Here is a 19,388-nt window from a genome sequence, read left to right as displayed (position 1 = left end):
TAGTTCAGTGGTAGCATTCTCACCTCTGATTCAGTAGGTCATGGGTTGTATGTTTGTAGCTGTGTTACTATCATCAGTGATGGCATTGAAATGATCCACCAACTCCACCATTTTAAACATGAGCAAACTGCAGCTGTGTGCTCTGTCATTCAGGACCCCACCCACTAAGAATGAGGCACAATAATTTAACCACATGAACATTGATTTTTAAACTGTTACTGGAGTAAAGAAAGAACTTGCTTTTTAAAAGAAAGCAACACCAGGCCCTTGACTGGAAGGATATTTGCATATTTACAGATGGTGCTTAAAGGGGACAAAGGGCCCTGCTCCAATTTAATCCACAATGGACTTTTGATTACCAGACATTGAAGGGGGAGGCAAAAACAAGAAATGCTGGATTCACTCAGCAGGTCTGGCAGCATCTGTGGAAAGAGAAGCAGAGTTAACGTTTCGGGTCAGTGACCCTTCTTCGAAGGGGGAGGAGCTAGCATTCCAGGTTAACTGCTAAAATGGCCAAATACACAAACCTTTAGCCTCAGTTTCTCACGGGAAAAGCAATGTTATTTGAGCAACTTTCACCGCCCCCGCCCCCCCCCCCCCCGAAACTCACAAGTGCTCTTAGAAAATGAGGAAAACTAATTCTAAAAATCGGAAATCGCACAATATTTATATTGTGTGCCCTTTCTATGTGTGTTTTTTTTTTACAAACTATGTACATTAAGAATTGCTAACGAATTGAATGAGATCAGATAACTGAGACAGCCTGAGCGCCGAATAAACTGGATTATTTACCATTTTAAATTAAAGATGAGAGAATGCGGAATCGGTGCGAGGGAGATTTCGAAAGGAATCTTGCGCAGATGCTTCTGTGTAGATTTTATATCCACATCTTCCAGATCGCGGGATAAGGCGATCTTCATGTTCCTTATCTTTATTTCACAACCGTATTTAGGGCTTATTTAAGACTTGGTGGGGCCCACCAACAAGCCGAAATCCCTGTTGGCGAGACAGAATCCAGGCTGGAGCGGGGAGGCAATCCAGGGCAAGACCATTTTAAAGAAGTCAAAAGCTTCTTGCTGTGTCTGGGTTCTAATGGGAGGGGGGCAGTAAAAAGGTGTTGGATCCTCATTGGAGGGGGAGTTGGTGTGTGAAGGAGCTGCTGTGAATGTCAATGTGTGCAGTGTTTCTGGGGACAGCCACACGCTGCCTTTTGAAGGGGGGGCTTGTTGCAGTTTTCTCTCCACACCCTCTGTATCTGCCTCAGTGTCTCGGACTCTCCGCCTCACTTCCACTGAAATCTCCAGGCCGGTTCAGCGGCTCCTGCTCCGGTGCAGCCCCCGCCCGCTGGTGAGATGTGTGTGGAGAAGGAGACCTCGGAGTGCCCGCTCTCCGGCTCCGGCTCCGGCTCCTCCCAGGAGATCCACACTCTGAACGGCACCGCCACCCGCAGCGCCGCCGATGCGCCGTCCAGTCCGGCGGAGAAATTCCGGGCTCTGTCCAGGTTGCGCCCTCACATGGCGGCGGGGGCGCTGAGCTTGGGCTATGTGGTGAATTACATGGACCGCTACACGGTGGCAGGTAAGGCAGAGACGGAGAGATTCCCTGGCACTGCCAAGGAGAACTTGTGCACCTGCTCTTAAACAGGCAACGTCCCGTGTGCTGGCAGCTCAGCAGCTCCTTCTCATTTAAAGCTGGAGTGTGCCTTTAAAAAACACACACACACTGGAAATGTCTGCGTTTCCACACTCCGGGGATGTTTTCCCCCCATTCGGGGCTCCAAGTTGCCCTTGTGCTTCATGTCTTCATGCTGAGGGCTGCATGTGGCTCCCCCGCCGGGATCTCTGGATCAGCCCCTCCTCGGTGCCAGTCGCTTCAGCTTGATCCCTGAATCCAGCCAAACGAGGTGGTCAGGGGCACAGTCACACAACAGGTGCCCACAGGCAGTGCCAATGCAAGGAGTAACCAGTTCACCATGTCCCTGAACATTGAGTTCAATAATTTCAGAGCATGACAGCCCCCCATTTTACTTTCATTTTTAGTTATTTTTTCTTCCTTTTTTTAACATTCCTTTTTACATTTTTTACAATCTTTTTTTGCATTTATTTCATTTCATCTTAGTTTGTTCAGTTTGCTTACCCACTGTTTTTTTCAGGTTTTTCTTCAGGTTTGCACTTGCTGCTGTTCAATATTCAGTGTATTCACACCTAATCTGTACTAATGCTTTATCTTTCAACACACCATTAACATATTGTTTGCCTTTGCTCCGTGACCTTTTGGTCAGCTATGTGGCCTGGTCCAATCTGCACCTTCTCCTTTGTTATCTCTTGCCCCACCCCCACCTCACTTGTTTATAATCTGTGACTTTTCTAATATTTGTCAGTTCCGAACAAGGGTCACTGACCCGAAACGTTAACTCTGCTTCTCTTTCCACAGATGCTGCCAGACCTGCTGAGTGATTCCAGCATTTCTGGTTTTTGTTTCAGATTTCCAGCATCCGCAGTATTTTGCTTTTATATTACCATGTCCCCCTCCCCAGTTCCCTGAGCAGCTGAGAGAAACTCACCCCCAGGTTGTACCAGGCATCTTACTTTTTTTTTTGGTTATTATAGGAGGAGGGTGAATATTATGGCCTGGCCAGTGGATGCTCAGTACCAGCGATACGACTGTTATTTCTCTTTTCAATCACTAATTTTCAATGTATCCTTATTTACAAACAGCTCCGAGGAGCCCAACAGGTATTCCATAAATCCGATGGGATGGGTGAATTTTTTTGTTTGTTTTAGTTCAGTCTCCGTCCAAGTGTTTACATTTTACAGAAACTCAACCTCGAGGGGAAAAGGAGCTGGTGATTGCTGTGTCAGATGATTGGTTACTCAGGGTTAATATTGACAAGTGGATGAATTCTACTTGGATTCCCCATCTTAATATCATCCTGATTCATCATAGACACTGAAATGGAAGATATACAGGGACCTTTGAGAAGTCATTTAAATACAGTGCCATCACTAGCTGTAAACTGCCAGCATTAACTGTAAGCTACCATCACTGGGTGAAAACACTGGACATTGTTTGTATTCCCTCATTAATTATTAAACCTGAGCTACCATCCCTTTTAAGACCAGTTTCTTTGTGCCCTTATTACAGGATGTGCCGGGGTCCAGTTCTGAACCTGTTTAAAGGGACCTTCCTTTATTACTGGTGACCTTCCTTCCCAATCACAATGAACTAATGATTCGGACCCGAATGAGAAGTCTACCCATCGACTGGCACCATTTAACTGTCCTAAACGCTATATTGCTGTGAATCTGCTGCCAAAAAATTAATGAGTTTAATGGGCACGCCATTATTAATGAGTAAATCGTCCAGTAACTTGTGGCGAGGATGAGATACCTCAGGAATTGCAAAATTGGCACAATTTGATGACCAATTTATGTTTGCCTTGTCAATACAGCAGCTCACCCTCAACCTCCCTGTGAGTTTTGAGTTGCTGAATTTGTATATTAATTGACAATTGAACTTGCCGCAGAAAGTTAGGATTGGAACTGACAGCGTAAGGATCTTTTTAAGGAGGAGATTTATTTTCCTGTAATCTCATTGACCCTCTCCAGCCCTGAAAGGGAACAACTGAAACCGTGACAGTTCATTCCTACAGGCAGTAAATTGTTCCTAAACGTTTTAAAAGTTTAATTGCAAAAATATTTTCCTTTTCCTTCCTGTTTCATCCCTCTTAATCCAATCTTTTCTTCCCCTCACTTTATTTCTCTTTCTGTACCCAATTTCACTCCAATTCCTTCCCTGTCATTCCTCTAATTCTTTCCCTATCCTTGGATCTCATTGGTTAAGGAGAGAGACTGTAGGGCCCATCATTCACTAAGCTTCCAGTTGCCCTCGCTGTGCTGTTATCAGCTCACACTTCCAGAATTTTACAGGGCAAAGCTTTTTTGAACTGAAGGTTGAAGGAAAAAGTGTAGCTAATGGTGTATGTCATGATATGATCTGCTCCAGCAAAACCTAGGTCTATATCTTGCCTTTACTGTGCTTGTTGTGTTATGGTCTCTCTCAAAACTGGCGTAGACACTTTATGAGGTGTTTGGTCGGCACAGACTATCAGGTGTATGACAGGGTCTGTAGGTTGTATAGATTCAGTGCAGGCGCTGCATCCACAGTGACCAAGTCTGTTTGAACAACTTAACAGAGGGTTTGCTTCTGTCGGGTGGCCCAAGTGTCTTAAAGCAAGCACGTCAAAATGCATTGTGGATATACGCTGGCTTCAGGGTCAAGGCAGTACATCGTGCACATGTAAATATACTAATGTGCGAGATATCTGAAGCATTGTTCAAGCAATTAAACCACAGACAAAATGTATCATAAAATTGTTTGTTTAAATTGGCTGAATTGGGTATCCAGTCAAATCTTCATCATCATCAAGATCTTTGAAGGGGTGGATCATTGTGAATTGGTCTGCAAAGATTATTAAATGAGTAGCTTGGGGATGAGGAATATTATTCATTAACTTAAAAATCGATATCTTCATAAAATAAATATTTTCAAGCAGGAAGAGAAGTTTATAGATGAAAATGCATCCATGTCCCAAAGTGGTACAAGCTGAAAACAGCTGTTCTAATTTCCATTACCAAGCACCATAGTTACAGGCTCTTAAAAGATGAGCGGTTGTGTAAATGTATAATGTACCCATGGTGTTCACGCAATTAGATATTTCATAGCTGAGGAGAGGAGGTAATTGTATATTTCACAGGTGGGGAGGGGGGTAATTGTGTATTTTACAGGTGGGGAGGGGGTAATTGTATATTTCACAGGTGGGGAGGGGGTTCACAGAATAATACAGTGCAGAAGAGGCCCTTCGGCCCATCGAATCTGCACCGATGCATTAAAGACACCTGACCTGTCTACCTAATCCCATTTGCCAGCACTTGGCCCATAGCCTTGAATGTTATGACGTGCCAAGTGCTCAACTAGGTACTTTTTAAAGGATGTGAGGCAACCCGCCTCTACCACCCTCCCAGGCAGGGCATTACAGACTGTCACCACCCTCTGGGTAAAAAGGTTCTTCCTCAAATCCCCCTTAAACCTCCCGCCCCTCACCTTAAACTTGTGACCCCTCGTAACTGACCCTTCAACTAAGGGGAATAAAAGCAAAATACTGCGGATGCTGGAAATCTGAAACAAAAACAAGAAATGCTGGAATCACTCAGCAGGTCTGGCAGCATCTGTGGAAAGAGAAGCAGAGTTAACGTTTCGGGTCAGTGACCCTTCTTCGGAACTGACAAATATTAGAAAAGTCACAGATTATAAACAAGTGAGGTGGGGGTTGGGCAAGAGATAACAAAGGAGAAGGTGCAGATTGGACCAGGCCACATAGCTGACCAAAAGGTCACGGAGCAAAGGCAAACAATATGTTAATGGTGTGTTGAAAGACAAAACATTAGTACAGATTAGGTGTGAATATACTGAATATTGAACAGCAGCAAGTGCAAACCTGAAGAGAAACAACCTGAAAAAAACAGTGGGTAAGCAAACTGAACAAACTAAGATGAAATGAAATAAATGCAAAAAAAGATTGTAAAAAATGTAAAAAAAAAGGAAGAAAAAATAACTAAAAATGACTAAAAATGAAAGTAAAGTGGGGGGCTGTCATGCTCTGAAATTATTGAACTCAATGTTCAGTCCGGCAGGCTGTAGTGTGCCTAATCGGTAGATGAGATGCTGTTCCTCGAGCTTGCGTTGATGTTCACTGGAACACTGCAGCAATCCCAGGACAGAGATGTGAGCATGAGAGCAGGGGGGAGTGTTGAAATGGCAAGCAACCGGAAGCTCAGGGTCCTGCTTGCGGACTGAGCGGAGATGTTCCGCAAAGCGGTCACCCAGTCTGCGCTTGGTCTCCCCAATGTAGAGGAGACCACACTGTGAGCAGCGAATGCAGTATACTACATTGAAAGAAGTACAAGTAAATCGCTGCTTCACCTGAAAGGAGTGTTTGGGGCCTGGGATAGTGAGGAGAGAGGAGGTAAATGGGCAGGTATTACACCTCCTGCGATTGCAAGGGAAGGTGCCCTGGGACGGGGACGAGGTGGTGGGGGTAATGGAGGAGTGGACCAGGGTGTCGCGGAGGGAACGATCCCTTCGGAATGCTGAAGGATCATCCTCCGCCATTTTCGCCACCTCCAGCGTGATGCCACTACCAGTCGCATCTTCCCCTCCCTTCCCCTGTCATGGTAATTGTATATTTCACAGGTGGGGAGAGGAGGTAATTGTATATTTCATAGGTGGGGAGAGGAGGTAATTGTATATTTCATAGGTGGGGAGAGGAGTAATTGGATATTTCAAAGGTGGGGAGGGGTTTATTGTATGTTTCAAAAGTGGGGAGCGGGGTAATTGTATATTTCAAAGGCTGGGGAGGGGGTAATTGTATATTACACAGGTGGGGAGAGGAGATAATTGTATATTTCACAGGTGGGGAGAGGAGATAATTGTATGTTTCACAGGTGGGGAGGGGGTAATTGTATATTTCAGACGTGGGAAGGGGGGAATTGTATATTTCAAAGGTAGGGAGGGGGTAATTTTATATTACACAGGTGGGGAGAGGGGTAACTGTATATTTCACAGATGGGGAAGGAGGTAATTGTATATTTCACAGGTGGGGAGGGGGTAATTGTATATTTCAAAGGTGGGAAGGGGGGAATTGTATATTTCAAAGGTAGGGAGGGGGTAATTTTATATTACACAGGTGGGGAGAGGGGTAACTGTATATTTCACAGTTGGAGGGGGAGGTAATTGTATATTTCAACGTTGGGGAGAGGAGTAATTGAATATTTCAAAGGTGGGGAGGGGGGCAATGTATATTTCATAAGTGGGGAGAGGGGTAATTGTATATTTCATAAGTGGGGAGAGGGGTAATTGTATATTTCACAGTTGGGGAGAGGAGGTAATTGTATATTTCATAAGTGGGGAGAGGGGTAATTGTATATTTCATAAGTGGGGAGAGGGGTAATTGTATATTTCATAAGTGGGGAGAGGAGGTAATTCTATATTTCACAGGTAGGGAGAGGGGTAATTGTATATTTCAGACGTGGGGAGGGGGTAATTGTATATTACACAGGTGGGGAGTGGGGTAATTGTATATTTCACACTTGGGGAGAGGAGTAATTGTATCTTTCACAGGTGGGGGTTGGGTAATTGTATCTTTCACAGGTGGGGAGAGGAGTAATTGGATATTTCAAAGGTAGGGAGGGGGGCTATTGTATATTTCACAGGTGGGGAGAGGGGTAAACTGTATATTTCATTAGGTCGGGAGGGAAGTAATTGCATATTTCATAGGTGGGGAGAGGAATAATTGGATATTTCAAAGGTGGGGAGGGGTTTATTGTATGTTTCAAAAGTGGGGAGCGGGGTAATTGTATATTTCAAAGGCTGGGGAGGGGGTAATTGTATATTACACAGGTGGGGAGAGGACTTAATTGTATGTTTCACAGGTGGGGAGGGGGTAATTGTATATTTCAGACGTGGGGCGAGGGGTGATTGTATCTTTCAAAGGTGGGGAGGGGGTAATTGTATATTACACAGGCGGGGAGAGGGGTAACTGTATATTTCACAGGTGGGGAGGGGGTAATTGTACATTTCATAGTTGGGGAGGGGGATAATTGTATATTTCAAAGGTGGGGAGAGGCTAATTGTATATTTCAAAGGTGGAGAGGGGGTAATTGTATATTTCAAAGGTGGGGAGGGGGTAATTGTATATTACACAGGTGGGGATAGGGGTAACTGTATATTTCACAGGTGGGGAGGGAGTAATTGTACATTTCATAAGTGGGGAGAGGGGTAATTGCATATTTTACGGGTGGGGAGAGGAGTAATTGTATATTTCACAGGTGGGGAGGAGGTAATTATACATTTCATAGGTGGGTAAAGGGGTAATTATATATTTCATAGGTGGGGAGGGGGGTAATTGTTTATTTCATAGTTGGGGAGAGGGGTAATTGTAGATTTCCTAGGTGAGGAGAGGAGTAAATGTATATTTCACAGGTGGGGAGGGGGTAATTGTATATTTCAAAGGTGGGGAGAGTCATAATTGTATATTTCACAGGTAGGGAGAGGGGTAATTGTATATTTCATAAGTGGGGAGAGGAGTAATTGTATATTTCAAATGTGGGGTGGGGGTAATTGTATATTTCAAAGGTGGGGAGAGGGGTAATTGTATATTTCATAGGTGGGGAGAGGGGTCATTGTATATTTCACAGGTGGGGAGAGGGGTAATTGTATATTTCATTGGTGAGGAGAGGAGTAAATGTATATTTCACAGGTGGTGAGGGGTAATTGTATATTTCATAGGTGGGGAGAGGAGTAATTTTATATTTCACACGTGGGGAGGGGGTAATTGTATATTTCATAGGTGGGGAGAGGGGTAATTGTATATTTCACAGGTGGTGAGTGGGGTAATTGTATATTTCACAGGTGGGGAGAAGGGAAATTGTATATTTCACAGGTGGAGAAAGGGGTAATTGTATATTTCATAGGTGGGGAGAGGGTTCATTGTATATTTCACAGGTGGGGAGAGGGGTAATTGTATATTTCATTGGTGAGGAGAGGAGTAAATGTATATTTCACAGGTGGTGAGGGGTAATTGTATATTTCATAGGTGGGGAGAGGAGTAATTGTATATTTCACACGTGGGGAGGGGGTAATTGTATATTTCATAGGTGGGGAGAGGGGTAATTGTATATTTCATCGGTGGGGAGGGCGTAAATGTATATTTCATAGGTGGGGAGAGGAGTAATTGTATATTTCTTAGGTGGGGAGGGGTGTAAATATATATTTCATAGGTGGGGAGAGGAGGTAATTGTATATTTCACACATGGGGAGAGGAGTAATTGTATATTTCACAGGTGGGGGTTGGGTAATTGTATATTTCATAGGTGGAGAGGGGATAATTGTATATTTCATTAGGTTGGGAGGGGAGTAATTGTATATTTCATAGGTGGGGAGAGGAGTAATTGGGTATTTCAAAGGTGGGGAGGGGTTTATTGTATATTTCAAAAGTGGGGAGAGGGGTAATTGTATATTTCAAAGGCTGGGGAGGGGATAATTGTATATTACACAGGTGGGGAGAGGGGTAACTGTACATTTCACAGGTGGGGAGCAGGTAATTGTATATTTCAGATGTGGGGCGAGGGGTGATTGTATATTTCAAAGGTGGGAGTGGGTAATTGTATATTACACAGATGGGCAGAGGGGTAACTGTATATTTCACAGATGGGGAAGGAGGTAATTGTATATTTCACAGGTGACGAGTGGGGGTAATTGTATATTTCACAGGTGGCGAGAGGGGTAACTGTATATTTCACAGGTGGGGAGGGGGTAATTGTATATTTCAAAGGTGGGGAGGGGGTAATTGTATATTTCAAAGGTGGGGAGGGGGTAATTGTATATTACACAGGTGGGGAGAGAGGTAACTGTATATTTCACAGGTGGGGGGGGAGGTAATTGTATATTTCAAAGGTGGGGAGAGGAGTAATTGAATATTTCAAAGGTGGGGAGGGGGGTAACTGTATATTTCATTAGGTTGGGAGGGAGGTAATTGTATATTTCATAGGTGGGGAGAGGACGTAATTGTATGCTTCACAGGTGGGGAGAAGGGTAATTGTATATTTCACAGGTGGGGAGGGGGTAATTGTATATTTCAGACGTGGGGCGAGGAGTGATTGTATATTTTAAAGGTGGGGAGGGGGTAATTGTATATTTCAAAGGTGGGGAGAGGACTTAATTGTCTGTTTCACAGGTGGGGAGGGGGTAATTGTATCTTTCAGATGTGGGGAGGGGGTAATTGTATATTTCAAAGGTGGGAGGGGGTAATTGTATATTTCACAGGTGGGGTGGGGTTCATTATATATTTCACAGGTGGGGAGAGGAGTAATTGTATATTTCACAGGTGGTGAGGGTTAATTGTATATTTCACAGGTGGGGAGAGGGGTAATTGTATATGTCATAGGTGGGGAAAGGGGTAATTGTATATTTCATAGGTGGGGAGGTGTTAATTGTATATTTCATAGGTGGGGAGAGGAGTAATTGTATATTTCACAGCTGGTGAGGGGGTAATTGTATATTTCATAGGTGGGGAGGGGGGGTAATTGTTTATTTCATAGTTGGGGAGAGGGGTAATTGTAGATTTCCTAGGTGAGGAGAGGAGTAAATGTATATTTCACAGGTGGGGAGGGGGTAATTGTATATTTCAAAGGTGTGGAGAGGGGTAATTGTATATTTCACTGGTGGGGAGAGGGTTAATTGTATATTTCATAGGTGGGGAGAGGAGTAATTGTATATTTCAAATGTGGGGTGGGGGTAATTGTATATTTCAAAGGTGGGGAGAGGGGTAATTGTATATTTCATAGGTGGGGAGAGGGGTCATTGTATATTTCACAGGTGGGGAGAGGGGTAATTGTATATTTCATTGGTGAGGAGAGGAGTAAATGTATATTTCACAGGTGGTGAGGGGTAATTGTATATTTCATAGGTGGGGAGAGGAGTAATTTTATATTTCACACGTGGGGAGGGGGTAATTGTATATTTCATAGGTGGGGAGAGGGGTAATTGTATATTTCACAGGTGGTGAGTGGGGTAATTGTATATTTCACAGGTGTGGAGAAGGGAAATTGTATATTTCACAGGTGGAGAAAGTGGTAATTGTATATTTCATAGGTGGGGAGAGGGGTCATTGTATATTTCACAGGTGGGGAGAGGGGTAATTGTATATTTCATTGGTGAGGAGAGGAGTAAATGTATATTTCACAGGTGGTGAGGGGTAATTGTATATTTCACAGGTAGGGAGAGGGGTAATTGTATATTTGATTGGTGGGGAGGTGTTAATTGTGTATTTCACAGGTGGGAAGAGGGGTAATTGTATATTTCATAGATGGGGAGAGGGTTAATTGTATATTTCATAGGTGGGGAGAGGAGTAATTGTATATTTCACAGGTGGTGAGAGGAGTAATTGTATATGTCATAGGTGGGGAAAGGGGTAATTGTATATTTCATAGGTGGGGAGAGGGGTAATTGTATATTTGATAGGTGGTGAGAGGGTTAATTGTATATTTCATAGGTGGGGAGAGGGATAATTGTATATTTGATAGGTGGGGAGGTGTTAATTGTGTATTTCACAGGTGGGAAGAGGGGTAATTGTATATTTCACAGGTGGGGAGAGGGGTGATTGTATATTTCATAGGTGGGGAGAGGGTTAATTGTATATTTCATAGGTGGGGAGAGGGGTAATTGTATATTTGATAGGTGGGGAGGTGTTAATTGTGTATTTCACAGGTGGGAAGTGGGGTAATTGTATATTTCACAGGTGTGGAGAGGAGTAATTGGATATTTGATAGGTGGGGAGGTGTTAATTGTGTATTTCATAGGTGGGAAGAGGGGTAATTGTATATTACATAGGTGGGGAGAGGAGTAATTGTATATTTCACAGGTGTGGGGAGGAGTAATTGGATATTTGATAGGTGGGGAGGTGTTAATTGTGTATTTCACAGGTGGGAAGAGGGGTAATTGTATATTTCACAGGTGGGGAGAGGGGTAATTGTATATTTGATAGGTGGGGAGGTGTTAATTGTGTATTTCATAGGTGGGGAGAGGGGTAATTGTTTATTTCACAGGTGGGGAGAGGAGTAATTGTATATTTCATAGGTGGGGAGAGGAGTAATTGTATATTTCATAGGTGGTGAGGGTTAATTGCATATTTCACAGGTGGGGAGAGGAGTAATTGTATATTTCATAGGTGGTGAGGGTTAATTGTATATTTCACAGGTGGGGAGAGGGGTAATTGTATATTTCACAGGTGGGGAGAGGAGTAATTGTATATTTCACAGGTGGTGAGGGTTAATTGTTTATTTCACAGGTGGGGAGAGGAGTAATTGTATATTTCACAGGTGGTGAGAGGAGTAATTGTATATTTCACAGGTGGTGAGGGTTAATTGTATATTTCACAGGTGGGGAGAGGAGTAATTGTATATTTCACAGGTGGTGAGGGTTAATTGTATATTTCACAGGTGGGGAGAGGAGTAATTGTATATTTCACAGGTAGGGAGAGGGGTAATTGTATATTTGATTGGTGGGGAGGTGTTAATTGTGTATTTCACAGGTGGGAAGAGGGGTAATTGTATATTTCATAGATGGGGAGAGGGTTAATTGTATATTTCATAGGTGGGGAGGGGGTAATTGTACATTTCAAAGGTGGGGAGGGGGTAATTGTATATTTCACAGGTGGCGAGAGGAGTAATTGTATTTTCACAGGTAGGGAGGGGGCAATTGTATATTTCAAAGGTGGGGAGGGGGTAATTGTAGATTTCACAGGTGGGGAGAGGGGTAACTATATTTCACAGGTGGGGAGGGGGTAATTGTACATTTCATAGGTGGGGAGGGGGTAAATTGTATATTTCAAAGGTGGGGAGGGGGTAATTCTATGTTACACAGGTCGGCAGAGGGGTAACTGTAAATTTCACAGGTGGGGAGGGGGTAATTGTACATTTCATAGGTAGGGAGGGGGGGTAATTGCATATTTTACGGGTGGGGATAGGAGTAATTGTATATTTCACAGGTGGGGAGAGGGGTAATTGTATATTTCATACGTGGGTAGAGGGGAAATTGTATATTTCAAAGGTGGGGAGGGGGTAATTGTATATTTCAACAATGGGGAGGGGGTAATTGTATATTACACAGGTGGGGAATGGGGTAACTGTAAATTTCACAGGTGGGGAGGGGGTCATTGTATATTTCATAGGTGTGGAGAGGAGTAATTGTATATTTCACAGGTGGTGAGGGTTAATGGTATATTTCACAGGTGGGGAGAGGAGTAATTGTATATTTCATAGGTGGGGAGGGGTAATTGTATATTTCACAGGTGGTGAGTGGGGTAATTGTATATTTCACAGGTGGGGAGAAGGGTAATTGTATATCTCACAGGTGGGGAGAGGAGTAATTGTATATTTCACAGGTGGTGAGGGTTAATGGTATATTTCACAGGTGGGGAGAGGAGTAATTGTATATTTCATAGGTGGGGAGGGGTAATTGTATATTTCACAGGTTGGGAGAGGGGTAATTGAATATTTCATAGGTGGTGAGGGTTAATTGTATATTTCTCAGGTGGGGAGAGGAGTAATTGTATATTTCACAGGTGGTAAGGGTTAATTGTATATTTCACAGGTGGGGAGTGGAGTAATTGTATATTTCATAGGTGGGGAAAGGGGTAATTGTATATTTGATTGGTGGGGAGGTGTTATTTGTGTATTCCATAGGTGGGGAGAGGAGTAATTGTATATTTCACAGGGGGTAAGGGTTAATTGTATATTTCACAGGTGGGGAGTGGAGTAATTGTATATTTCATAGGTGGGGAGAGGAGTAATTGTATATTTCATAGGTGGGGAGAGGAGTAATTGTATATTTCACAGGTGGGGAGTGGAGTAATTGTATATTTCATAGGTGGGGAAAGGGGTAATTGTATATTTGATTGGTGGGGAGAGGGGTAATTGTATATTTCACAGGTGGGGCGAGGAGTAATTGTATACTTCACAGGTGGGGAGTGGAGTAATTGTATATTTCATAGGTGGGGAAAGGGGTAATTGTATATTTTATTGGTGGGGAGAGGGGTAATTGTATATTTCACAGGTGGGGAGAGGAGTAATTGTATATTGCACAGGTGGTGAGGGTTAATTGTATATTTCACAGGTGGGGTGAGGGGTAATTGTATATTTCACAGGTGGGGAGAGGAGTAATTGTATATTTCACAGGTGGTGAGGGTTAATTTTATATTTCACAGGTGGGGAGAGGGGTAATTGTATAATTCACAGGTGGGGAGAGGAGTAATTGTATATTTCACAGGTGGTGAGGGTTAATTGTATATTTCACAGGTGGGGAGAGGGGTAATTGTATATTTCACAGGTGGGGAGAGGGGTAATTGTATATTTCACAGGTGGTGAGGGTTAATTGCATATTTCACAGGTGGGGAGAGGGGAATTGTATATTTGATTGGTGGGGAGGTGTTAATTGTGTATTTCACAGGTGGGAAGAGGGGTAATTGTATATTTCACAGGTGTGGAGAGGAGTAATTGGATATTTGATAGGTGGGGAGGTGTTAATTGTGTATTTCATAGGTGGGAAGAGGGGTAATTGTAATGTTCATAGGTGGGGAGAGGAGTAATTGTATATTTCACAGGTGTGGGGAGGAGTAATTGGATATTTGATAGGTGGGGAGGTGTTAATTGTGTATTTCACAGGTGGGAAGAGAGGTAATTGTATATTTCACAGGTGGTGAGAGTTAATTGTATATTTCACAGGTGGGGAGAGGAGTAATTGTATATTTCACAGGTGGTGAGAGTTAATTATATATTTCACAGGTGGGGAGAGGAGTAATTGTATATGTCATAGGTGGGGAAAGGGTTAATTGTATATTTCATAGGTGGGGAGAGGAGTAATTGTATATTTCACAGGTGGTGAGGGGGTAATTGTATATTTCATAGGTGGTGAGGGGGTAATTGTATATTTCATAGGTGGTGAGTGGGGGAATTGTATATTTCATAGGTGGGGAGGGGGTAAATGTATATTTCATAGGTGGGGAGAGGAGGTAATTGTATATTTCACACATGGGGAGAGGAGTAATTGTATATTTCACAGGTGGGGGTTGGGTAATTGTATATTTCATCGGTGGAGAGGGGATAATTGTATATTTCATTAGGTTGGGAGGGGAGTAATTGTATATTTCATAGGTGGGGAGAGGAGTAATTGGGTATTTCAAAGGTGGGGAGGGGTTTATTGTATATTTCAAAAGTGGGGAGAGGGGTAATTGTATATTTCAAAGACTGGGGAGGGGATAATTGTATATTACACAGGTGGGGAGAGGGGTAACTGTACATTTCACAGGTGGGGAGCGGGTAATTGTATATTTCAGATGTGGGGCGAGGGGTGATTGTATATTTCAAAGGTGGGAGGGAGTAATTGTATATTTCATAGGTGGGGAGGTGTTAATTGTATATTTCATAGGTGGTGAGTGGGGTAATTGTATATTTCATAAGTGGGGAGAGGGGTAATTGTATATTTCACAGGTGGGGAGGGGGTCATTGTATATTTCATAGGTGGGGAGAGGAGTAATTGTATATTTCACAGGTGGTGAGGGTTAATTGTATATTTCACAGGTGGGGAGAGGGGTAATTGTATATTTCATAGGTGGGGAAAGGGGTAATTGTACATTTCATAGGTGGGGAAAGGGGTAATTGTACATTTCATAGGTGGGGAGGGGGTAATTGTATATTTCACAGGTGGGGAGAGGAGTAATTGTATATTTCATAGGTGGGGAAAGGGGTAATTGTACATTTCATAGGTGGGGAAAGGGGTAATTGTACATTTCATAGGTGGGGAGGGGGTAATTGGAGATTTCACAGGTAGTGAGGGGGTAATTGTACATTTCATAGGTGGGGAGGCGTAATTGTATATTTCACAGGTGGTGAGTGGGGTAATTGTATATTTCACAGGTGGGGAGAGGAGGTAATTCTATATTTCACAGGTAGGGAGAGGGGTAATTTTATATTTCAGATGTGGGGAGGGGGTAATTGTATTTTGCACAGGTGGGGAGAGGGGTAATTGTATATTTCACAGGTGGCGAGAGGGGTAACTGTATATTTCACAGGTGGGGAGGGGGTAATTGTATATTTCAAAGGTGGGGAGGGGGTAATTGTATATTTCAAAGGTGGGGAGGGGGTATTTGTATATTACACAGGTGGGGAGAGGGGTAACTGTATATTTCACAGGTGGGGGGGGTGGTAATTGTATATTTCAAAGGTGGGGAGAGGAGTAATTGAATATTTCAAAGGTGGGGAGGGGGGTATCTGTATATTTCATTAGGTCGGGAGGGAGGTAATTGTATATTTCATAGGTGGGGAGAGGACGTAATTGTATGCTTCACAGGTGGGGAGAAGGGTAATTGTGTATTTCACAGGTGGGGAGGGGGTAATTGTATATTTCAGACGTGGGGCGAGGAGTGATTGTATATTTTAAAGGTGGGGAGGGGGTAATTGTATCTTTCAGATGTGGGGAGGGAGTAATTGTATATTTCAAAGGTGGGAGGGGGTAATTGTATATTTCACAGGTGGGGTGGGGTCTTTATATATTTCACAGGTGGGGAGAGGAGTAATTGTATATTTCACAGGTGGTGTGGGTTAATTGTATATTTCACAGGTGGGGAGAGGGGTAATTGTATATGTCATAGGTGGGGAAAGGGGTAATTGTATATTTCATAGGTGGGGAGGTGTTAATTGTATATTTCATAGGTGGGGAGAGGAGTAATTGTATATTTCACAGCTGGTGAGGGGGTAATTGTATATTTCATAGGTGGTGAGTGGGGTAATTGTATATTTCATAAGTGGGGAGAGGGGTAATTGTATATTTCACAGGTGGGGAGGGGGTCATTGTATATTTCATAGGTGGGGAGAGGAGTAATTGTATATTTCACAGGTGGTGAGGGTTAATTGTATATTTCACAGGTGGGGAGAGGGGTAATTGTATATTTCATAGGTGGGGAAAGGGGTAAATGTACATTTCATAGGTGGGGAAAGGGGTAATTGTACATTTCATAGGTGGGGAGGGGGTAATTGTATATTTCACAGGTGGGGAGAGGAGTAATTGTATATTTCATAGGTGGGGAAAGGGGTAATTGTACATTTCATAGGTGGGGAAAGGGGTAATTGTACATTTCATAGGTGGGGAGGGGGTAATTGTATATTTCACAGGTAGTGAGGGGGTAATTGTACATTTCATAGGTGGGGAGGGGTAATTGTATATTTCACAGGTGGTGAGTGGGGTATCTGTATATTTCACAGGTGGGGAGAGGAGGTAATTCTATATTTCACAGGTAGGGAGAGGGGTAATTTTGTATTTCAGATGTGGGGAGGGGGTAATTGTATTTTACACAGGTGGGGAGTGGGGTAATTTTATATTTCATAAGTGGGGAGAGGGGTAATTGTATATTTCATAGGTGGGGAGAGGAGGTAATTGTATATTTCACACATGGGGAGAGGAGTAATTGTATATTTCACAGGTGGGGGTTGGGTAATTGTATATTTCATAGGTGGAGAGGGGGTAATTGTATATTTCAGACGTGGGGCGAGGAGTGATTGTATATTTCAAAGGTGGGGAGAGGGGTAACTGTATATTTCATTAGGTCGGGTGCGAAGTAATTGTATATTTCATCAGTGGGGAGAGGAGTAATTGGGTATTTCAAAGGTGGGGAGGGGTTTATTGTATATTTCAAAGGCTGGGGAGGGGATAATTGTATGTTACACAGGTGGGGAGAGCGGTAACTGTATATTTCACAGGTGGGGAGAGGGGTAATTGTATATTGCACAGGTGGGGAGAGGGGTAACTGTATATTTCACAGGTGGGGAGGGGGTAATTGTACATTTCAAAGGTGGGGAGGGGGTAATTGTATATTTCACAGGTGGCGAGAGGAGTAATTGTATTTTCACAGGTAGGGAGGGGGCAATTGTATATTTCAAAGGTGGGGAGGGGGTAATTGTATATTTCACAGGTAGGGAGAGGGGTAACTATATTTCACAGGTGGGGAGGGGGTAATTGTACATTTCATAGGTGGGGAGGGGGTAAATTGTATATTTCAAAGATGGGGAGGGGGTAATTCTATGTTACACAGGTGGGCAGAGGGGTAAGTGTAAATTTCACAGGTGGGGAGGGGGTAATTGTACATTTCATAGGTGGGGAGTGGGGTAATTGCATATTTTACGGGTGGGGATAGGAGTAATTGTATATTTCACAGGTGGGGAGAGGGGTAATTGTATATTTCATACGTGGGTAGAGGGGAAATTGTATATTTCACAGGTGGGGAGGGGGTAATTGTATATTTCAACAATGGGGAGGGGGTAATTGTATATTTCAACAATGGGGAGGGGGTAATTGTATATTACACAGGTGGGGAATGGGGTAACTGTACATTTCACAGGTGGGGAGGGGGTAATTGTACATTTCATAGTTGGGGAAGGGGGTAATTGTATATTTCAAAGGTGGGGAGGGGGTAATTGTATATTTCAAAGGTGGGGAGGGGGTAACTGTATATTTCACAGGTGGGGAGGGAGTAATTGTACAGTTCATAAGTGGGGAGGGGGGTAATTGCATATTTTACGGGTGGGGATAGGAGTAATTGTATATTTCACAGGTGGGGAGGAGGTAATTGTATATTTCATAGCTGGTGAGGGGGTAATTGTACATTTCATAGGTGGGGAGGGGGTAATTATACATTTCATAGGTGGGTAAAGGGGTAATTGTATATTTCATAGGTGAGGAGAGGGGTAATTGTATATTTCATAGGTGGGGAGGGGGGTAATTGTCGATTTCATAGGTGGGGAGAGGAGTAATTATATATTTCACAGGTGGGGAGGGGGTCATTGTATATTTCATAGGTGGGGAGGGGGTAACTGTATATTTCAATAATGGGGAGGGGGTAATTGTATATTGCACAGGTGGGGAGAGGGGTAACTGTATATTTCACAGGTGGGGAGGGGGTAATTGCACATTTCATAGTTGGGGAGGGGGGTAATTGTATATTTCAAAGGTGGGGAGTGGGTAACTGTATATTTCACAGGTGGGGAGTGAGTAATTGTACAGTTCATAAGTGGGGAGGGGGGTAATTGCATATTTCACAGGTGGGGAGGTGGTAATTGTATATTTCATAGCTGGTGAGGGGGTAATTGTACATTTCATAGGTGGGGAGGGGGTAATTATACATTTCATAGGTGGGTAAAGGGGTAATTGTATATTTCATAGGTGGGGAAGGGGGTAATTGTATATTTCACACATGGGGAGAGGAGTAATTGTATATTTCACAGATGGGGAAGGAGGTAATATTGTATATTTCAAATGTGGGGAGGGGGGCTATTGTATATTTCACAGGTGGGGAGAGGGGGTAATTGAATATTTGAAAGGTGGGGAGGGGGGCTATTGTATATTTCACAGGTGGGGAGAGGGGTAACTGTATATTTCACAGGTGGGGAGAGGAGATAATTGTATGTTTCACAGGTGGGGAGTGGACTTCATTGTGTGTTTCACAGGTGGGAGGGGGTAATTGTGTATTCCACAGATGGGCAGAGGGGTAACTGTATATTTCACAGATGGGGAAGGAGGTAATTGTATATTTCACAGGTGGGGATAGGGGGTAATTGTATATTTCACAGGTGGGGAGAGGGGTAATTGTATATTTCAAAGGTGGGGAGAGGGGGTAATTGTATATTTCACAGGTGGCGAGAGGAGTAATTGTATATTTCACAGGTGGCGAGAGGAGTAATTGTATATTTCACTGGTGGGGAGGGGGTAATTGTATATTTCAA

General features: G+C 43.3%; 1 protein-coding gene across 2 annotated transcripts in view; it reads left to right on the top strand.

Moving 5' to 3' along the window:
* Positions 1-1,237: 1,237 nt before the first annotated feature.
* The window catches only part of LOC137346465 (sphingosine-1-phosphate transporter SPNS2-like), a 46,341-nt gene continuing 28,190 nt past the window's right edge, over positions 1,238-19,388 (top strand). For both annotated transcript variants that reach the window (XM_068009917.1, XM_068009918.1), the window contains exon 1: positions 1,238-1,578. In XM_068009917.1, the coding sequence (XP_067866018.1) occupies positions 1,353-1,578 (226 nt within the window). In that variant the 5' untranslated portion in view covers positions 1,238-1,352. The remainder of the gene's footprint in view (positions 1,579-19,388) is intronic.

Source organism: Heterodontus francisci, chromosome 30 (genome assembly GCF_036365525.1).
Source record: "Heterodontus francisci isolate sHetFra1 chromosome 30, sHetFra1.hap1, whole genome shotgun sequence".
In the NCBI taxonomy this organism is placed as follows: Eukaryota; Metazoa; Chordata; class Chondrichthyes; order Heterodontiformes; family Heterodontidae; genus Heterodontus; species Heterodontus francisci.
This window is presented reverse-complemented; position numbering and strand designations above follow the sequence as displayed.